Source organism: Schistocerca piceifrons, chromosome 2, assembly GCF_021461385.2.
Source record: "Schistocerca piceifrons isolate TAMUIC-IGC-003096 chromosome 2, iqSchPice1.1, whole genome shotgun sequence".
Taxonomy (NCBI): domain Eukaryota; kingdom Metazoa; phylum Arthropoda; class Insecta; order Orthoptera; family Acrididae; genus Schistocerca; species Schistocerca piceifrons.
Window position 1 is genome coordinate 764,223 of NC_060139.1, and position 20,758 is coordinate 784,980.

The 20,758-nt window shown below is 44.8% G+C and overlaps 1 protein-coding gene across 1 annotated transcript in view; it reads right to left on the minus strand.

Annotated features, from left to right (window-relative positions):
* LOC124772825 (cytochrome P450 9e2-like) overlaps positions 1-20,758 on the minus strand; it is a 51,716-nt gene that overhangs the window by 16,197 nt on the left and 14,761 nt on the right. The window contains exons 2-5 of the mRNA XM_047249353.1: positions 18,465-18,852; positions 15,908-16,045; positions 2,813-3,021; positions 2,524-2,716 (exon numbers count right to left, since the gene is read on the minus strand). Coding sequence (XP_047105309.1) covers positions 2,524-2,716; positions 2,813-3,021; positions 15,908-16,045; positions 18,465-18,849 — 925 coding nt within the window. The 5' untranslated portion in view covers positions 18,850-18,852. The remainder of the gene's footprint in view (positions 1-2,523; positions 2,717-2,812; positions 3,022-15,907; positions 16,046-18,464; positions 18,853-20,758) is intronic.

A 20,758-nucleotide genomic window follows, 5' to 3' on the forward strand; every position in this document is an offset into this window, starting at 1 on the left:
GAAGAATAATGACATGATCTCCTATATGAATTGAACAGTCTAATGAGCACAGAATATGGATTGAGAATAAATCGAAGAAAGAAGAAAATAATGAGAAGTAGCAGAAATGAGAACAGAGAGAAACTTAACATCAGGATCGAAGGTCACGAAGTAGATAGCAATACAACCAATGACGGACGGAGCGTTGAGGACATCAGAAGCAAATTAGCACTGGCAAAAAGGGCATTCCTGGCCAAGAGAAGTCTACTGTTATCAAATATAGGCCTTTATTTGAGGAAGAAATTTCTCAAAATGTACGTTTGGACCATAGCATTGTATGGTAGTGAAACATGCACTATGGGAGAAAGAGAATCGAAGGATTTAAGATATGATGCCACCGACAAATGTTGAAAATTACATGGACTGATGAGGTAAGAAATGCGGAGGTTCTGCGCAGAATCGGAGACGAAAGGAATATGTGAAAAACTCTTAAAAGGAAGAGGTACAGGATGATAGGAGATCTATTAATACATTAGGGAATGATTGCATGGTGTTAGAGGGAGCTATAGAGGGCAAAGCCTGTATAGGAAGACAGAGATCAGAATGCATCCAGCAAATAATTGAGGACGTAAGTTGCAAGTGCTACCCTGAGATGAAGAGGTTGGCACAGGAGAGAAATTCGCGGCGGCCGCATCAAACCATCCGGAAGACTGATGATTCAAAAAAAAAAAAACACAGTTTGTTAGTTTACTAAAAGTCAAGAAACACCGGTCCAATCTGGTTTCCTTTTGCACTAAGCTTACCATGTACGAAGAGCCCAATCTGAGTTCCTTAAGATCAGCCTTCTGGAAATCCATGGTTATCTCCATGGAGAAGGTTACTTTGTTCCACGTACGTCATAAAGTTGGAGACTCAGGATATGTTCTAGCATTCTGCTGTATTTAAGTACGACTCGTTACCACTATTCGTGACGATTATGTGAAGCCCCTGTATTACTACCTAACCTGATTCACAGCTCATGGTTCATGGTTCACTGCCTCTGTTTCAGATTTCCACATTTCGTGTAAAAATTTAAAATTCTGTCATAATCTACTCATTAAGAGATACAATCTCATGTTAATGGTTTAAGAGAAATGTCACAGTTAGAAACTGTGTACATGTTATAAGGCAGCGGAGATCAGTGCCACAAGTTACACTGAATATATCTAACGCTTCCGCTTGAGAAAAACAGCCTTAGGGTCTTCCAACGAACTTTAAACATAACTTCAAACCTTTATGAAACTTTTTCTCGCTTGTACCCCCCAGGAACGATGAAGAGAAAAACATTACCGCTTATTACATTTTCTTCTTTTATTGCAGTAAACCTTCAGCATCAAGCATGACGTTATAATTATATCACGTTTTACTATTATCTCTATGCGCACCACCCTTTTGTAAACGGTGTCGATGTATGCTACTGAATGTACCTGCAAAATTATATCACGTTTCAACGAACAGTTCAGGAGATACGACGTCACGAACATTCAGATGAGTGAGAAACTAGCGTTTACTTAAAATGGAGTGCAGCAAAACTTCGGCATCACGATGTTTTAGTTTATTGCTTATTTTCTAACTGTACTACATATAGTTCAGGAGATATGACGTCATAGGCATTCATATGCTTGAAAAACTAGATTCTGCTTAAAATGGCGCACAGTAAAAAGTCAACATCAGGCATGACGTTTTAGTTCATTACTTCTTTACAGCTAATTGTATTTGCAAGACACTATGGAGACATGATTTACACATACCAATGAATGTTATTGCAAAATTATATTATTATAAGGAACTTAGTTCAGCAGATATGACATTATAATCATTGAGGTGCGTGAAAAACTTGATTTTGCTTAAAATGGAGAGCAAATTACACACAGTATTTTCATCCACTGTTCACAGTGGGAGCACTTAAGAGCTTCCGACGAACGTTAAACATGATCTGAAACATTTTCTGAGCTTTTTCTCGCTTAAATTCTTAACTTCTAATACGTCTAATCAGACGTTGAAGCGGTTTTAAACATGGGATTTATTATCTTTAAAGAATCGGTGGTTTACTGGTGCAGTACTACAGATTTAGTTCTTAGATTGAGTTTAGAATCTTTCACTAATTATCTGAGTAGTGTGAAGGCCGATCATTTCTGTTACCACACTGAGATCATCATGGCACTTGGTAATCTTTATATGGCCAGCACGTAGTGAATCACACAAACAGCTCATTTATACATAGTGCTTGAGTTAACTAGTTTCACACAGTTATGACACAAGTGGGCGCGATGATTTGCGAGACATTTGAATAAGTGATTACATTTTTCTGAATCAATGCACTCAAAAAATATTAGTCAAACGCCCAGCTTCAGAGCAACGTGTGTGCTGTTGCCACTAGTTTCAAGTAGCCTTTGTGTGATCCAACCACGCTTGAATCAGTTTCGAAAGAGGCGGCATGTTTCGTAAAGGGCAGTCAAGTTGCGTAAGAAGACGACGGCGAGGACGCTGGAACTCTCTACTCACGTCGTCTTTTGCCGTCTGTGGCGCCGCTCCCCTCCGCTTCCTCTGGCGCCAGTTCTCCTCGGCGGGCCTGCATCATGAGGTGGATCATGTCGTGGCGCACGATCCCCTGCTCCTCTCGCGTTTTTATAGTCTCGGTCAACATGGTTCTGAAGAACTCCACTATCTTCGCGTCAATGAATTTTGCACCTAATAACTGCCGCATGCAAAAATAAATAAATCAATAAAATCACAAGGGGTACAAATAATTGTACACAGTTCCAATAATAATAGCACAAGGTGTATAACTCACCCGCATAAGCTTCGGAGCTAACGTGTATCCCATTACGACTGCTGGTTTGATGGTTGTCAGCTCACGGCCCATTGTGTAGAATGTGTTGTTTGGCTCTGCCAAGGAGTCCACCTTTACTCCAAATGCAGTCGTCGCAATGACATCATTGGTCACGCGTGTGAAAAGGTCCTTCATCTCCAGTGTCAGTACCTGTTTTTCTCCAGAAGAAACTGCAACACAATAATACACCAAATCAGCAACGTGCACCACTAATATCTGTAATTTGATGGGCACTGTGAGTTGCGATTGAATTCTAGGTCTGTTTTGAAAGTGTGGAATGAAATTGTAGCTTAAGATAATACAAAAAATTATTATAGCTATATGAAGAAAGGGAGTAATAGTCGTATGTAAGAATTTTTCAGTTAAGTGTACTGTAGCGTTTGCTGCCGTAATAGCTCAGCGTACAGTAGTCTTCTAGAGCAGTATTTCGCCACACTACCAACTTGCGTACCCCGTAATAACCGCTCAGTCGAAGACCACAGGCATTACTGATACGCCGACCGGAGAGGCCGAGCGGTTCTAGGCGCTTCAGTCTGGAACCGCGCGACCGCTACGGTCGCAGGTTTCAATCCTGCCTCGGCCATGGATGTGTGTGATGTGGTTAGGTTAGTTAGGTTTAAGTAGTTCTAAGTTCTAGCGGACTGATGACCTCAGATGTTAAGTCCCATAGTGCTCAGAGCCATTCGAACCAACCATTACTGATACACTATATGATCAAAAGTAGCCGGACACCTGCCTGAAAATGACTTACAAGTTCGTGGCGCCCTAGATCGCTAATGCTGGAATTCTATATGGTGTTGGCCCACCCTTAGCCTTGATGACAGCTTCCACTCTCGCAAGCATACGTTCAATCAAGTGCTGGAAAGTTTCTTGGGGAATGGCATTCCATTCTACACGGAGTGCTGCACTGAGGAGAGGTGTTAATGTCAGTCGGTGAGGCCTGGCACGAAGTGGCGTTCCGAAACATCCCAAAGGTGTTTTATAGGATTCAGGTCAGGACTCTGTGCAGGCCAGTCCGTTACACGAATGTTCGTAAAATGTTTGTCGTGTAACGAATCCGCCACAGGCCGTACATTATGAACAGGTGCTCGATCGTATTGAGAGATACAATCGCCATCCGCGAATTGCTCTTCAACAGTGGGAAGCAAGAAGGTGCTTAAAACATCAGTGTAGGTCTGTGCTGTAATAGTGTCACGCAAAACAACAAGGGGTGCATGCCTCCACCATGAAAAACACGACTACACCTTGACACTACCGCCTCCGAATTTTACTGTTGGCACTACACACGCTGACAGGTGACGGTCACCGGGCATTCGCATACCCACAGCCTGCCAGCGGATCGCCACATTGTGTTCCGTGATTCGCCACACAACGTTTTCCCACTGTTCAGTGGTCCAATGTTTACGCTCCTTACACCAAGCGTCGTCGTTTGGCGTTTACTGGCGTGATTTGTGGCTTATAAGCAGCCACCCGACCATCAAATCCAAGTTTTCTCACCTGCCGCCTAACTGTCATAGAACTTGCAGTGGATCCTGATGAAGTTTGGAATTCCTGTGAGATGGCCTGCATGGATGTCTAATTACTACACATAACGACCCCCTTCAACTGTCGGCGGTCTCTGCAGTCAACAGACGAAGTCGGCCTACACGCTTTTGTGCTGTACGTGTCCCTTCATGTTTCCTCTTCACTATCACATCGGAAACAGTGGGCCTAGGGATGTTTAGGAGTGTGGAAATCTCGCATACAGGTGTACGACACAAGTGACACCCAATCACCTGACCATGTTCGAAGTCTGTGAGTTCCGTGGAGCGCCCCATACCGCTCTCTCACGATGTCTAATGACTACTGAGGTCGCTGATATGGAGTACCTGGCAGTATGTGGTAGCACAATGCACCTAATATGAAAAGCGTATGTTTTTGGGGGTGTCTGGATACTTTTGATATACTGTAAATCAACTTCTGCCCTACACTATGTTTACCCTCGCCTATCCACTAGAAAACCTCGTACCCCGACATTTTGTATCAGAAGAGCTGTTGGAAATTGCATTAGATGTCAAACAGTGACATAGAACAACAATGGTAGAAGTAGCAGCGACAGTATTTCAACGACTGCCTTCAGCAAAGATATGCAAGTAAGTGCAGATTGCAAACGATGTATGGGCTTGTGGAGTCATACGATTCCTGTTCCGTCTGGGATGTGAGTGACATTTTACGTATATTTGTATTGGTTTCTAGTAGTAAGAGGAAGTGAGGAAGGTGGCATCAGGTACTGAAAGCGAGAAGGCATTGGCTCAGGAGGCAATCCATCACTTACTTGGTCAAGTCGCTCCAGTGAGCGCAGACTATTTAGTTAGTTAATTAGTTAGTTAGTTAGGTAGTTAGGGAACTAGAAAGTTCAAAGAGGAGAAGAGAACAGCCCCCACACTAGTATGCCGTAGATTCTTGTACCGTCACAGAAGATACTCCTTTTCCTGGTAAATCGTGGAAAGATATTTTGTGGATAATGTAGACACGGCCGCGAAATTCTGGAGATAGAATAATGAGGAATTGTTGAATATGGCTCGCTTGAAATTGACAGGGGATCCAAGGGCATATTTTATGTGCCATGAAAAGTTGCAGAATATTCGCTCCTTGCAGGATTTCCGGGAGGAGTTGCTGAAGCGCTGTTGAGAGACAGCTGCTTCTGGTTACTATGAGGATCAGCTGAGTGATATAGCTCAGAGAAATGAGAAAACCATACAAAATTTTACGGGCAAAATTAGCAAAACGCAAAGCTACCTCCCAGGCGTCAAGTTATCTGTTACTGATGCTGTCATTCCGATGTGGTACGTACGGGTAGGGGGTCAATGAACCAATCTCCAGACTGTTTCCAGTTTGACAAGACAGGATTAGGAAATAGAATATTAACATCTGTAGAATTACAAAGACAAAGCCAACAAAGCCATTATACAGTAGGCAGAACAAAGGACTTTAGACGCCTTCTTGAGGGGTTTGCCAGTTTAACTTCCTCGTAAGTTATGAGCAGAGTTACTGAAGCCGTTAAGTGAAGCCCTGGGAACAGCAACGGCTGTGGCACGAATAGAGAAAGGAGCGCGATCTTTAATACTGAAGTCACATACGGGTGCCACTTTTGGTTCCACTTCCATTCGGATGCGATAGTAAAACCGCAGCGAATGTCCGGTTAAACTTCGCGCAGTTGGTTGAGAAGTGTCTGTTGTATACCCGTTTATAACGTCACATCGTACTTTACAGTTTTGAGAGGACAATGAGCAGGTAATGATGGCTAGAAAATGCACTGCGCAACAAAATCAAAGGATCACTTTTTCAAAATCCAGTAACTGTCTCCAGTTCCGAGGCACAAGTTTGAAACTTAGCTCAAAGCTTCCTACGATATTCTTCTGTAAGGGTGAGAAAGCTTCGTTGTTGGTTGGCTGATTTTTGGGAGGGGATCAAATAGCGAGATCATCGGTCCTATCGGAGTAAGGATGAATGAGAAAGGAAGTCGGCCGTGCTCTTTCAAAGGAACCATCCCGGCATTTGCCTGAAGCGATTTACGGAAATCACGGGAAACCTAACTCAGGATGACGGTAAACGGGTTTGAACCTCGTCTTCCCGAATGCGAGTCCACTGACGAAAGCTCGGTGCCCCGCGACCTTCGGGCTCGAGGGTGCTTCAAACAACAAGATGTCGCCACATGCGAGAAAGATCACAGGTCCGAAGTTCATGTGAATTGTAAGGTCGGTTGATGACGTCACATTGGCACCTATTTCTACCACAACTCTGCCAACCACCGCCGTGGACGTATCACACTATGAAAATGTACCTACATCCCGTCTTACCCACATTTAAGCCCTTCTTTTGACGCCTGCTTAGAATCGACACTAAAAGGCCTCAAAGTGCATCATTGAAACCAAGCTTTCCCTTGGGGCGTTGATTCCCAGACATTTCGCTGCTGAAAACGACTGCTCGCAATGTGAAGGGCAGCAGGAGGACGATAGAGGGATCTGAGTCCTTTACCACCGTGTGACACGCCCAGGACTCCATTGAGTAGAACTGTGGCGAAATTTGGTGGAAATGTGACATCACCGAGCCACGTTACAGCCCCATGAACTTCTGGACTGTGACGCTTTTTTTCGTGTGTGCTGTTTGAAGGATCGCCGAGCTCCAGTCTCATTACAGGGGGAGGCTATGAGCCAAATTTTAAACTTATGCATCCAATGGAAGACAATTATGAGGTTTTCAGAAGTGATCCTTTCATTCTGTTGCACTGAGTAGTGTCTGCCATCCAATATGAATTCCTGTTCAGGTGTTTCGCCTCATTTCACGCAGCCCACATAACGTAATTTTCGTGCAGTTCTCAGCCGCATACTGCAGGGGTAACGAAGACACTTCTGCAGCGTTCTCGAGGTAAAGTGTTTGAATACCCACAACACAGCTTCGAAATTGGTTCCCTCTGATTTTCATCTCTTCGCTCAGATGAAGTGCTGGCCATGAGGACGGCATTTTGGGTCAGCAAAGAGCTGCAGACCGGCGCAGGGGTCGGCGGAGTTCAGAGGTCAGTAGGCTACTGCGCAAAACTAACGTCGGAGCGTCGGCTGTGCAAGCAGCTGGAACATGCAGGCGAACGTCACAAGTAAAATATTTTTGATTTTCACTGTGGTTTCCATTTTGCGACCGATCACAAGATGAAAAAAATAGCTGTCGTATCGTCAGTGTGGCCAGCCTGGTCACATTGGGTGTAACTGCAGGAAGCCTCAGCGTGAGAAGGACAAACGGGTGGAACATTCACAGCAGGAGTGTCAGAAGAGGTTTGCTGATGCGCAGGATGGAATTTGCACTCCGGCGTTGTGCGCAAACGGGATAGGCGCTGCTACTGAGAGTCGTTTACAGCAGACGTAAGCACAGGAGACCCATGTGCAAAAGCAATGGCGGATTGTTGTACGGTCGGCTTTCTAAGAGGCAGAGCATGTAACGTTTTATTAGATATAGCGTCGCAGGTATTCGTGGAATGTCATAGTGTATTTGGCATAAGAAACTTGGACCCGCCTCTTTGTAAGCTCAGTAGCTTAGGTAGAGGCAACGTTCGTTTACTCACTTCGGGATTACTGAACTTCCGATTTGCACAGAAACATTTCTAGGTTTGTATCGAAATGCTTCCTTGAATTGGCAGCAGCTACGATGTCATTCCCGGATTTTCCGAGTAAACACAACACTAAAGTCGATATAAAACGGTGCATAGTAGAGCTGGACGGTACATTGTTCCATTTTTGTAGTAATGCCGAGAACACTGAAGTGCCACGAGGCACGCCCGTAGACCAGAGGAGGCAACCTAAGCTGTATGTTACGTCCCTTAGTACCGACTAGCGAGATCTCATGCCGCAGGGTGCAGGGTAATTAGTCTGGTTAGACGCTGGAGGAGATTTGCCAGTCGAGATTTGTGTGTAGTTGAATCTTTAGCAGAGAACGAGGAACTGGACGAAGCACAGTGTTGTGTGTGCCGTAGTTTATCGTATGTGCAAGAAGCTGACAGAAGTCAGGTAGTGCCCGTCACCGTGGATAATTTTGGTTCATTAGAGGTGGAGTTATCATGAGATGCACTGACAACCAACGTAGTTGTGCTGGAGATGGAAGATTTCAATAGAGTTAAATATAGAGAACTGTAAGCTGGTACGGTCGGCAAATTTACCCACACTGAAGAAGAAAGTGGTACCTTCATGGGAGGTGATAGGGAGAAAATGGCAACACTGACAGAAGAATGTGCGTAACTGTGTAATCCTCACGGAACACTGGCAGCAATTCCGATAATGCAGCACAGAGCTCCCACTGCGAATGAACTGCAGGTGTGCAAGAAATCATACTAAGTTCCAGATCACCTGCAACGAGTAACCTACATCTACATTTGCAAGGCTACTCTGCAAAAGATACTTAAGTACCTGGCACAGGGTTCATCGGACCAACTTCACACTAATTCTCTGTTATTCCACTCGCGAAATGCGCACGAAGAAAACCTATATATTTCCGTGCCACCTCTGACTAATTTTATTATGGTAGTTTCTCACTATGTATGTCGGCGTCAACAAAATATTTTCTTATTGAGAGAGGAAGCTGGTGATTGAAATTTCATGAGAAGATCCCGCTGCAACGAAAAATGCTTTTGTTTTAACGATTTCCACCATAAATCCCATATCTTGGCCGTGAGACTCTGTCCCCTGTTTCTCGATCATACAAAACGTACTGCACTTCTTTGAACTTTCTCGAAGTGCTCCGTGAATACAATCTGGTAAGGATCCCACGCCACGCGGCAGTACTCCAAAAGAAGACGGATAAGCGAAGTGTAGGCAGTCTCTTTAGTACATCTGTTGCGTCTTCTAAGTGTTCCGCCAGTAAAACACAGTCTTTGGTTTGTCTTTCTCAGGACATTTTCTATGTGTTCTTTCCAATTTAAGTTGTTCGTAATTTTAGTTCCTAGTTATTTACTTGAATTTACTGCCTTTACATTTGACTGATTTTTCATGTAATCGAAGTTTATCGAATTCCTTTTAGCACTTGTGTGAATGACCTCACACTTTTCATTATTTAGGATAAAAAAAATGGTTCAAATGGCTCTGAGCACTATGGGACTTAACATCTGAGGTCATCAGTCCCCTAGAACTTAGAACTACTTAAGCCTAACTAACCTAAGGACATCACACACATCCATGCCCGAGGCAGGATTCGAACCTGCGACCGTAGCGGTCCCGCGGTTCCAGACTGAAGCGCCTAGAACCACACGGCCACACCGGCCGGCGTTTAGGATCAATTGCCAACTTTCACACCACGCAGATATCTTATCTGAATCATTTTGCAATTGTTTTTCATCTTCTGATAACTATGCTAGTCGATAAACGACAGCATTATCTGCAGGCGACCTAAGACGCCTGCTCAGATTGTCTTCTAAATCGTTTATATAGATAAGGAACAGCAAGGGGCCTATATCACTAACTTGGAGAATGCGAGAAATCACTTCTGTTTTGCTCGATAACTTTCCGTCAGTTACTACGACTGTGACCTCTGTGACAGGAAATCACGAATCCGGACGCATAGCTCAGAAGATTTTTTCATAAGGACGCAATTTTATTGCATGCCACTTGTTAAGTATGGTGTCAAAAGCCTTCTGGAAGCCTATAAATACGGAATCATTTTGAATCCGTTGTCGATAGCACTCAACACTTCGTGTATGAGAAGGAGTGGGGGAGGTAGTGGAGGGGACTCGGGGGAGAGAAAGGAGTCAAAGAGAGGGTAAGCAGGGAAAGGAAACAGGCTGGAAGGGGGCCAGAGGGAGCCCAGGAAAAGGACAGAGGGAGAGAGTGGGAGGTGAGGATCAGAGATGATAGAAGGGATAAATGGAGGGAGAGAGGGGGAGTTGACAAAAGCTGTGGGAGAGGTGATGAAGGGTGTAGAAGTGGAGTGTAGGAGGGACACAACAGTGAAGGGGCAGCAGTGAGCAGGGGTTAGAGAGGAGAGAAGCAACTAGGGGATGGTGGGTATCAGGATGGCGGGAGGTGTAGAGGACTCAGTTATGTTTGAGGAAAAGGAGGAGATGGGGGAAAAGAATCACATCATAAAAGATCCATGTGGAGGACAGGAGACATGTACGGAAGGTGAGGTGGAGTGCATGGTGCTCAAGGGTTTAGAGGGACTTATAGAATTTGAGGGGGGGGGGGAGGGTCGGCTATCCAGGCCGGACTGGCATAAGAGAGGATGGGGTGGATTAAGGATTTGTAGGTGTGGAGGATGGTAGAGGGGTTCAACCCCCATGTCCCCCCAGAGAGGAGTTTAAGATGGAGACAGTTGTGGGCTTTGGACTGGATAGCGTGGAGATGAGGGATCCAGGTGATGTGACGGTAAATGATGAGTCCAAGGTAGGTGAAGGTGCGGGAGAAGTGGACAGAACAGGTGCAGATGGTAAGGGAAAAACCAAGGAGCCAGAAGGAGCGAGTGGAATGACCTATGATGATTGCCTGGGTATTGGAAGGATTGATTTTAAGAGCCACTGGTTACGCCATGTGGTAAAAAGGTCAAGGCGATTGTGAAGAAGGCGTTGGGACCGTTGAAGGGTAGGAGCGAAGGCAAGGAAGGTCGTATCATCGGTATATTGCAGGAGGTGGACTGGACGGGTGGAGGGTTGGGCCATATCAGCTGTGCACAGGAGGTAGAGGAGAGGGGAGAGGACAGAGCCCTAGGGTACACCCATGGAGGGGTAGAAGGTGCAGTAATTGGCGTTATGGATGGTAACGTTGGAAGGGAAGTGGGAGAGGAAGGAGGCAATCAGACAGATATAATTGATAGGAAGGCCATAGGTCTGGAGTTTAAACAGGAGAATGGGACACCATTTGTGGTCGTAGGTCTTTTCGAGGAATAGGGAGACAAAAATGGCGAAGCCACGGGAATGAAGCCAGAGGGAGAGGAGATGAGTGAGGTGTAGGAGTTGGTCATCAGCAGAGAAGGAAGGTTGAAAGCCACAGTGGATGTTGGCGAGGAAGTGGTGTTGGTGGAGGTGGTGATGGATTGCGCCAGGTAAGGATGAATTCCAATAGCTTGCTGAACACCGAAGTGAAAATATAGGACGATAGGAAGAGGTGTCAGAAGGATGCTTGTTGGGTTTGGAGAACATCAGGATACGGGAGGTTTTCCACAAGTCAGGGTAGAAGCCGGTGGCAAGGATTACGTTGTACAGGGTGGCAAGGACTGCAAGGAAGGAGGGAGGGCAGTGTTTGAGATGGGGTGTAGGTAACACGGTCTTGGCAGGGGGCAGTGTTGCATTTAGTGTGGAATATCCTGTGCAGTGATTGGAGTGTTAAGTTTGAATGGTGGTGTGTGGCCCAAGTACTGGAAGCTAGGAGCAAGGGGAGAAGCGAAGGTATCTGTATGGTCGATGACATCAAGGAAGAGGGAATAATCAAATTGGGGATCATCTGTAATGGGAAACACATCAGATAGGTACGAGGCAATATGGTTGGCCTTACTGAGGTTACCAGGAAAGGTATGGTCATCAAGGAGGGGGAGGTACTGCAGGCTAGGGTGGTTCCCAGTAAGGCAGTGGAAAGCAGACCAATACTTGTAAGAGTTTATTGGGAGTGTGGCGTTGAGTTGTGTGCATGTCTGTCGCCAGGCACAGTGTTTCTTCACAGTAAGCGTGTTGCGGATGTGCCACTGTAATTTCCGGTGGCGAATAAGTGTGTCCCAGTCATGAGTGTGGAGGAAGGAGCAGTAAAGGTGATGGGATTCATGAATTAGAAGCATGGCGTGTGGTGGTGGTGAGGGTGGATGGCTTTCGTAGGGATGTGGGTAGCTATGGCGTCAGACAAGGGCTGGTGGAGGAAGGCAGCAGTTCAGGAGATGTCTTCAGGAGATTGGAGGGTAAGGTTGTGGTGTTGGACCTGGATGTGTATGAAGTCCCAGTAGGCATCCCATTTGGCACAGGAGTAATTGTGGACGACTTTAGGAGGAATGTCAGGGCGATGAATCTGGTGGGGATGGCGACCATCGGAGATAGTGAGGGGGGGCATGGTAGCTGCCAATTAGGTCAAAGACTTCTGCAGTGATGCGCCGAAGGACGTTGGGAGAGGCTAGGATCATGTCAGGAGTGGTATTGGACTCGGGTCAGGTGTGTTGGGGAGGGGAACCAGGTCTGTGTGGAGGGTGGTGATAAACCGATGCCACCACTGGAGTTCGGCAGGAGCTCGGCTGTGGACACTGAGGCCTGCAGCAATCATGTAGGTGGAGAAGGTGTGGTCAATGTGAGCCAGGAAATCGTAAGGGATGGGGGTACGAGGGTGGATGTAGTTCGTGGCACAAGTGACAGTAAGTGCAGGGAAGAAGAGGCTGAGGGTGAGATGTTCAGCATGATTGTTGAGGACATGTTGGGGCTGAACCGGGAGGTGCTTGAGGTGGCCAATTGCAAGCCCACCACACGCCAGGGGTGCGGTGGAGGGTGCAAGGGGCTGTGGGGACGGAGTTATGGAGTTAGAGGAAGGTTTCATTTAGGATGAAGGCATCTACGCGGTGTCGATTGAGGGTGTGGAGGTAGAGGAGTTTGTGGGCGGGCAGGGACCGAATATTATGGTAAAGGATACTGTTGTTGCACCGTGGTAGGGGAGATTACAAATCTCTTGCGATTTAAATGGGACATTTGACATCTGATTAACTAATTTGAGTCTTACAACGTTTTTTCGTGTATTAACCTCTACTAAGCCCTGGATTCTAGGTGTAAACATTGCACTTATTGTGGCGCCGATGTATTTTCCAGACATTTTAGAATATCACAGCATCTTAACTCTGCAAAATAATTAATTTTTGACTCTCTTGCGTTTCTTACTGTAGAGCAATCAGTTGATAACAGTGAGAACTACTTACTCATGGTACAACCAACAACCTAAGGACGATTTTAACGGTGGAGACATCTATCAGCTTGGTACAGAGATCACCTGCTGGTGGTGCTAAGCGCGCGCTCCCTACAGTGCGGCAACCTGCTGGTGACAGCAGCAAGTAGGATGTGAAAATTGATTTATTTTCACTAACGCCTTCAGATTTTCTTTGACAGTAATTAATTTAAAAACCTCATTTCCAACTAATAAGGATCCCTATTTCGTTATTTACATTTTATAACCAAATGTTGGTTTTCAATTATTTATAGAGATAAATGTTGGCTAGTCGTTCCACTATTCCATGCTGAATGATATATAGCTGAAAATCAAAGTTACCAATGTGAAGACTGGGGAGCCAGTGCTCAAAGGAATTTTCTGAAGTCAGTAATGCAAATGTAGTCGAGGAATTTTTCTGCAGTTCAGATATTTTCAGGGAGACTGAATAGCCCCTCCCACCCTTGACCTCAGCACATGGAAAGATGTCATGATTTCCAGAATGATCTACAAGATAAGAAAGTTCTGGTGCTACTGTGAGTGAAATTTAACATGTGCAATTGTCTCAACTATCATATGACACCGCAGATAAGAAAACACTGATGCTGATGTCAGAGAATTCTTGGCTAGAACCTGCAGCGCCCTACTACTGATACATTCTGAGAAAGCAAGGGATGACCAATTTAGTATCAGAGGGAAGTGTGAAGGGTTAAAAATTGTAGAGGGAGACCAAGAGATGACTACAGTAAGCAGGCTCAGTGGCACATAGGTTTCTGTATTTATTTGGAGATGAAGAGACTTGCACAACAAAGTGTGGAGAGCTGCTTCAAACCAGTCTTTGTACTGAAGACTACAACAACAAGGATGTTCTCGAAGTTCAAACGCCGGCCGTAGTGGCCGAGCGGTTCTAGGCGCTACAGTCTGGAATAGCGCGACCACTACGGTAGCAGGTTCGAACCCTGCCTCGGGCATGGATGTGTGTGACGTCTTTAGGTGAGTTAGGTTTAAGTAGTTCTAAGTTCTAGGGGACTTATGACCTCAGAAGTTAAGTGCCATAGTGCTCAGAGCCATTTGAACCATTTTGAAGTTGAAACTGTGTGTTGGCCCTGTAAAATTAAGCTCATCAAACTGAGTGATTGTGAACGATTTTGCAGTGTTTATCGATGAAGGAGTAGTCATGGAGCCCCGGCTTTAAGGTAGTTTTGTTAGACGCACATCCAGTCGCAGCTACATAGATTTTTTGCAGATGCAAAAGTTTACATTACGTCGCAGTACATGCTATGAGGAATGATACCATCGAGAGAACTGCACAGAACAGGTAAGTGGAAATCTTATAAGCCGATTCACAAGGCAATCCAAGTCCCAGTTGAACAGGATCGATCAGTTTTACTGTACATGGCCTGTGTCACCTTTCAAAGATCAAGGATTCTCTGCGACGTACATTCTCTTCTTGTAGAGTTTAACCGTGGAATATATTGAGCACAACTGCGGTATTATTAATTAGGTTTATAGATACACATCCCATTCCATTGATGTTTCGTGAGGGGTTCCTCAAGGATGTAGAATATCTTCTAAAAACAAAAATGAAATGTACTTACTTATAAACATGTGGACGTTGCTGTCTAACGGGAAACATACGAACGATATTCTTGGAACCATCTCCACCCTTCCTGTTAGTCACATCTGGTAAGATTCTCATGCTGGTTAACACAACTGAAACGTAGTTGAGACCTTGAGCCACAGATCACTGTAATTGTTTGCTTGATTCGCAGTAAGGCGTGAGCCTCCCTCGTGACTAGATCTTCATGGGCACTCCACCTCGAGCTCCTCCGCATGTCTGACAGCTGTAACTGCCACGTGTGACTGATCCGCGACGATGCAACCAAACAAAATCAAGTCTTCCTCTCTGCTTCCGCACATTATTTTAAATTTGTTTGAGTCGAGCATTATGTAACATTCTTTTGACGAAGAACTGGGTATCTAAAAGTATTTCTGAAAATTATTAGCAATTTTTTAACGATGCGATCTTCTTGTGGACAATTATGGAGACCGCAAACATTGTACTTCTTTACCGTTCCGTTTCACAATCACGGCGAACTTTTCAAAGCTTCAAACAATGATTCCGCGGAGGATGCAAGATATATTTCAAAGACATTAACATTTATTTACACTGACCAGGCGTGATGTACACAAGTTTTAATTTTTGACAAAAAATTACAGCCCTGCTGGAAACATGACTTTAACTCTGTAACCAGTAACGTTAACCCTCCTGTCTCTTACTTATCTCATGAATAGTCACGGTCCTGTCACACAACCACAGTTCGGTTCTACGTGCACTTCTTTTCAGCACCACACCTGTGGCTGCAGACGAGTATCAGACGACGCTAGATTCGACGACTGGAACCCGGCAATATACACAACATACTAACTGAGGCCTTTTAATGGTTTAAAATTCCTTAAATTATAGATAAGAGGAACTTCATTACATTTTCATCGCCACACTGAACGCGATAAAACTACATTTGTCAGTGGCTTCCTTTCTCTGATAGTGTACATCAACAACAATAGAATAGCACAAACACAGACATGGATTACGACACTTGAAGATGAGTGAAAAGAAATCTGACGAAATGTGGATACAGCCAGAATTACTCACCTTCGACTTTGTCACATTCCTTTGTTATGTAATCTACCACCTGCTGCCCTATCTCTGCTATCAACACGAACATGTTTCTCATTTTCTTCGATGTGAACGCAGGACTTAGTGTCGTCCGCATTTCGTGCCATTCTTTTCCTGAAAGCAAGAAACAGAAATAAAAAATAAGCGCCCCCTGTCAGTCATCCCTTATTTCTTTGTTTAATTGTGACCATAATCTACTTGTCTGTTTAAAGTGATTTGTCAGTTCGTGTCACAAAAGCGAGTGGGAATATGATGCGGACGAACCTCGTCCTAAAATAATGTATACACTCTTTGAAACAGAATAATTATTTAATTAAAGAAGACATAAATACAATGTTTAAGAGTAATAATTTACAAGACGGTGAAAAACATAACAATGCTTTCTTTTGTTTCGGGATCGTCAGCAAACATGGTGTTATCGTTTGAACAACGGAAATGTGTGCTAAAGTGTTACTGGAAAACAGAGAATGTGAGTGCGGTACGCCGACGTTGGAGTGTTGAATTTGGAACACCACCACCAATAAGAGTAACAATTACAAGAATCAGAGATAAGTTTAAAGTCGAAGGAACGGTACACGATATGAAGAAGGGACATAGCGGACGAAAGAGAAGTTCAACAGACAATGAGAGTGTTGGGGGATGCAGTAATCCAGGCATACACGCGATCCCCGGAGAAATCTGTGAGGCAGTGCTCTCATGAGACTGGGATCTGCAGAAGCAGTGTTCGTAGAATTTTGCGGTCTCAAAACTTTAAGGCTTACATTCCAAGACTTATCCATGCCCTTAACGAGGATGACTCTGATAGGTGAAGCGAATTTTGTGAGTGGTTCACTAACAAATGTGAAGAAGAGCAACGTTTCCAAGATCGAATTCTGTGGTCAGATGAAGCGACGTTTAAACTTGATGGAACAATCAACCGCCATAATTGCGTGTACTGGGCCAGGGAGAATCCATACGTAACCGAGCAAAGGCATGTTAAACCACCAGGAGTAACAGTCTGGTGTGGTCTGTCTTCTAGAGGGTTAATAGAGCCGTACTTCTTTGGCAACAGTGTCACGGGCGACTCTTTCTTGGAAATGTTGGAAATGCTATTTCCTGGCCTCAGCGTTGTGTTTGTGAATGAAGATTATTACTTTCAACAGGATGGGGCGCCACCTCACTTTCACCTGGATGTGAGGGCATTTCTCAACCGTACATTTCCTGCCAGACGGATAGGACGAAGAGGGTGTGTGGAGTATCCCGCCCGATCTCCAGATTTAACTCCTCTAGACTTCCTTCTGAGGGGTACTCTCAAGAACACAGCTTACTCTGCGAAGCCACATACACTGGATGATCTTAGAGAACAAACTGAGTAGGCCTGTCATGCTATTCCGTTGGAAACAATAAAGTTTTCACGTCACTCAGTCGTAAGTCGTTGTCGACGGTGATTCCTATGGACGGAGACCTGTTTGAAGATTGACCACCATAAGTCGGACCATGAGGCACCTAACACCATTAAAATTGTATCCCTGTATATCGTGATGGAACAAAAAAGTCTGATTCTTAAGTGTAAATTCAGAATCATAGACATAGAATAACTAATTTATATGGGTAAGCAGTGTCTCGTCCATGTCGCTGAATCTATATTAGTATTACATTAAACCTGTAAAAGCAATGTTGTTCCTTTCTGTAGTACTTTGACACTCGTAGTTGTGGGTTTCGTTTGAGCCTTACACCGATCTGTCCTACAGAAGTAGGCGTACTTCTCTTTATGCCTTATGGAAAATATTACCTCATTTTGCGGTTATTTTAGTTCAATATTGTTTTGGCTGCTAGAAAAATAAACGAGACAGTTGTCTTTCAATGGTATAACCTATAAAATTCTTATTTGACATCCTTTCAGTCATGCTAAAGTAGACAACGTATATCGCCTAAATTTATAAAAAGACACCAAACAACAACGATCAACTGAGTGTCTCTCTCTCTCTCTCTCTCTCTCTCTCTCTCTCTCTCTCTATCTATATATATATATATATATATATATATATATATATATATATATATATATGTTTCCGCCAGTCTGTTTGTTATCAACGTCAATGCTGTGTATTGCGACATAAAGACACGAAAAAAAAAAAAAACTAACTGCGTCATTCTTCGTGCAAATTACCTACATGTATATATGAGAGATTTTAGAGGGTATGATGATATCGTATGATTTTGATTACTGCAGTTTCCTTTTTCGTCAGTCAACGCTAAATGACTGACTTTCTCTTGGTTGGTTAAAGTAAATATACCTGATTTACCAGGTCACTTGGATTTCGGAAAAAACCATTTCCTGTCTGTTAATACATAAAATGTCTCAATGTGTTGCTATGAGATATATTAGAATACAGTTCATTTCTGCCACAAAGGCTCCTCATTCCAGAACCACACATTTAATTTCTGCAACAATGGCACAGCTCAAACTGCAGGTCTAATAACGTCCATTACAAGATGCTTCGAAAATAAAACTTGGTACATAGATACAAAGCTATGGTAACCAGACCCTTACCTTTCATGAGAAACAACATCCGCAGTAGCACTGGAGTGTCCTCGTCGGTGTTCATAAAGTCCACGTGGTCAGTGAAGTGGTCGAAGTCCTTGACTGTGACGGACCTGATGAGATCAGGATCCCTCAACAAGACCAGAGGCTTCGCAAAAGTGTAGAACCCAGCGTAGGGGTGCGGTTCGAAGCGCCTGTACGCGTCGACTACTATGTCCGCCATGGCCTTCCTGTTGAGCACCACGTCCAGGGTGTTCCCCACCACGGGCAGCGGTGGCGTGTACGGGACGCCGGCCCTGGCGAACCTCCTGGAGTACTGGCGCCACCGGAAGAAAGTCAGCGTGCCTGCGACCAGCACCAGCGACGCAAAGAGCGTCCACCAGTCACAAGCCATTGTCTGCAAAACATTTTACACTCATTTTGTTTTCATCATCACAAAAACAGCTGCATCCGGAAGAACCTGACCGATCTGCTGTAAACTCGGTGGATATGCCGCACAGAATCAGTTATGTTTTGATTAATTTGTTACGGGTTCAGCTGCGCACTCAGGTAGCATGGATCGGACAGTGACCCTGTGACCATCAGTTGATATAAGAGGGCTCCAAATGGCCATACGAACCAGTGCGACGACCTGGAGCTGCACTGTGCCCAGGCGGCACGTTCCACAGCAGTTTCCCCAGCTAGAGGGAGGGCTACGAGAGGGGCCGCAGTGTCGGGTTGCGGGATGCTGACTGGTTGTACCGTCCTACTGTGCATCACGTCCTTCATATGGGCCTTCATATCATTGCCTGTTCTTGGCAACTATCGGTACAGGAAGGCACACATGCACAAAATGTAGGATCTTTATATCCGACATGCACCACAAGGAGGGATCACCAATCGATTATCTGCCTTGAGCGACAAGATCTGATGGCAACAAAAAGGCCCATTCAGGAGGCTGTCCTGCCTTCTATGCATCTTCTCCTAAGTGCTAGCTCCATTGGCAAGGCTCGCCGCACGTCAACCATTATTATAATGCCTACCACTCACAACCTGCAGCGACGCTCCCAAATCGCCTTGGTCAGCAACAACGAGCATTGGGCCCTGCAAACTGGCAGTGGGTCATACTTCGTGAAGGAGAACGGTTTCTGCCTCGGTGGCAATAACCATCATGTCAGTGATTGGGGACACACTGGAGAGCTCCACGAAGAGCGGGTTCTGATCTCCCACCTCACGTCCGCTAGCCTAGTGTGATGGTGTGGTGACCAATATCTTAGGGTGCTTGTTCACTACTGTCAGTGTTCCTCCATAACAGCCATAAGGTACTTGGAGGACATCCTGAAACCAGTGGTTCTGCCAATCATGCTCGCCCACGCCCAGGTCCTATTTTAACAGGACAAAGCTCGTCCCCATCTCCTGAGCTTGCCCTGCAGCTGTGGATACTCCACCATGGCCAGCCGCATCACCGGATCTCTCCCCAATCGAGAATGTGTGGGCTGCCATGCAGAGTGTCATCAGAACTAGACCTCCACCCACCAGTCTGAGGCAGCTCTTCACTCTGGAATGGGACAGAGTATCACAGGATTACATCCAACACCTGTATAGCTCCATGCTGTGACGTGTGCACGCAAGTATTCACAACTGAGCGGATCAGCGCCATACTAACACGCACGTTTTGTGATCATGTAGCGCAATGGCATGGTGATACTTCACAGTAATGATCAGAATCCCCCTTGTCCTTCTGCGTGCAGCTCTTTTTATGACGAGTGCACATTTTAACGATGTATGACTAGACGAAGATTTTGATAATAGCCCAGAGATGTGTGTCAGCCCAGTTATGACCTGTAGTTTCCCTTTTTATTTTTATTTCTAATCCTTTCGATCAGACACTTCATGGCTGCTTTACATTTGTATTTTAACTACGTTACACCTGCCATGAATTTCAGGCTCAACTACAATGGCTTCACAGGCAAAACTGCACATAGTAGAGATTCAAAATAAAAGGAAATTTTAATCGAACAGTTTATGGCCAGTGCATCGTATTGTTATATTCTTGTTGGGTCTGCAGCTGGATTGTGTTGGATATATAGGCAAACGCGATGGCATTTGTATGGTACAGAAGACGCTGACTAGGTTATTCACAACCACTCATATTTGCTTGATACACGTTATACTGGCAACGTTATCTTGCCATCGCACTTTCGACTTACCTTTCCCACAGCAAACCATTCTTAATTGCATTGAGTACCTTCTTGTAATAGCTAAATATTTTTTCCAAATTTTGTTCCATCCGTAAGGAAAGGTACGTAACAAACGCCAAAATC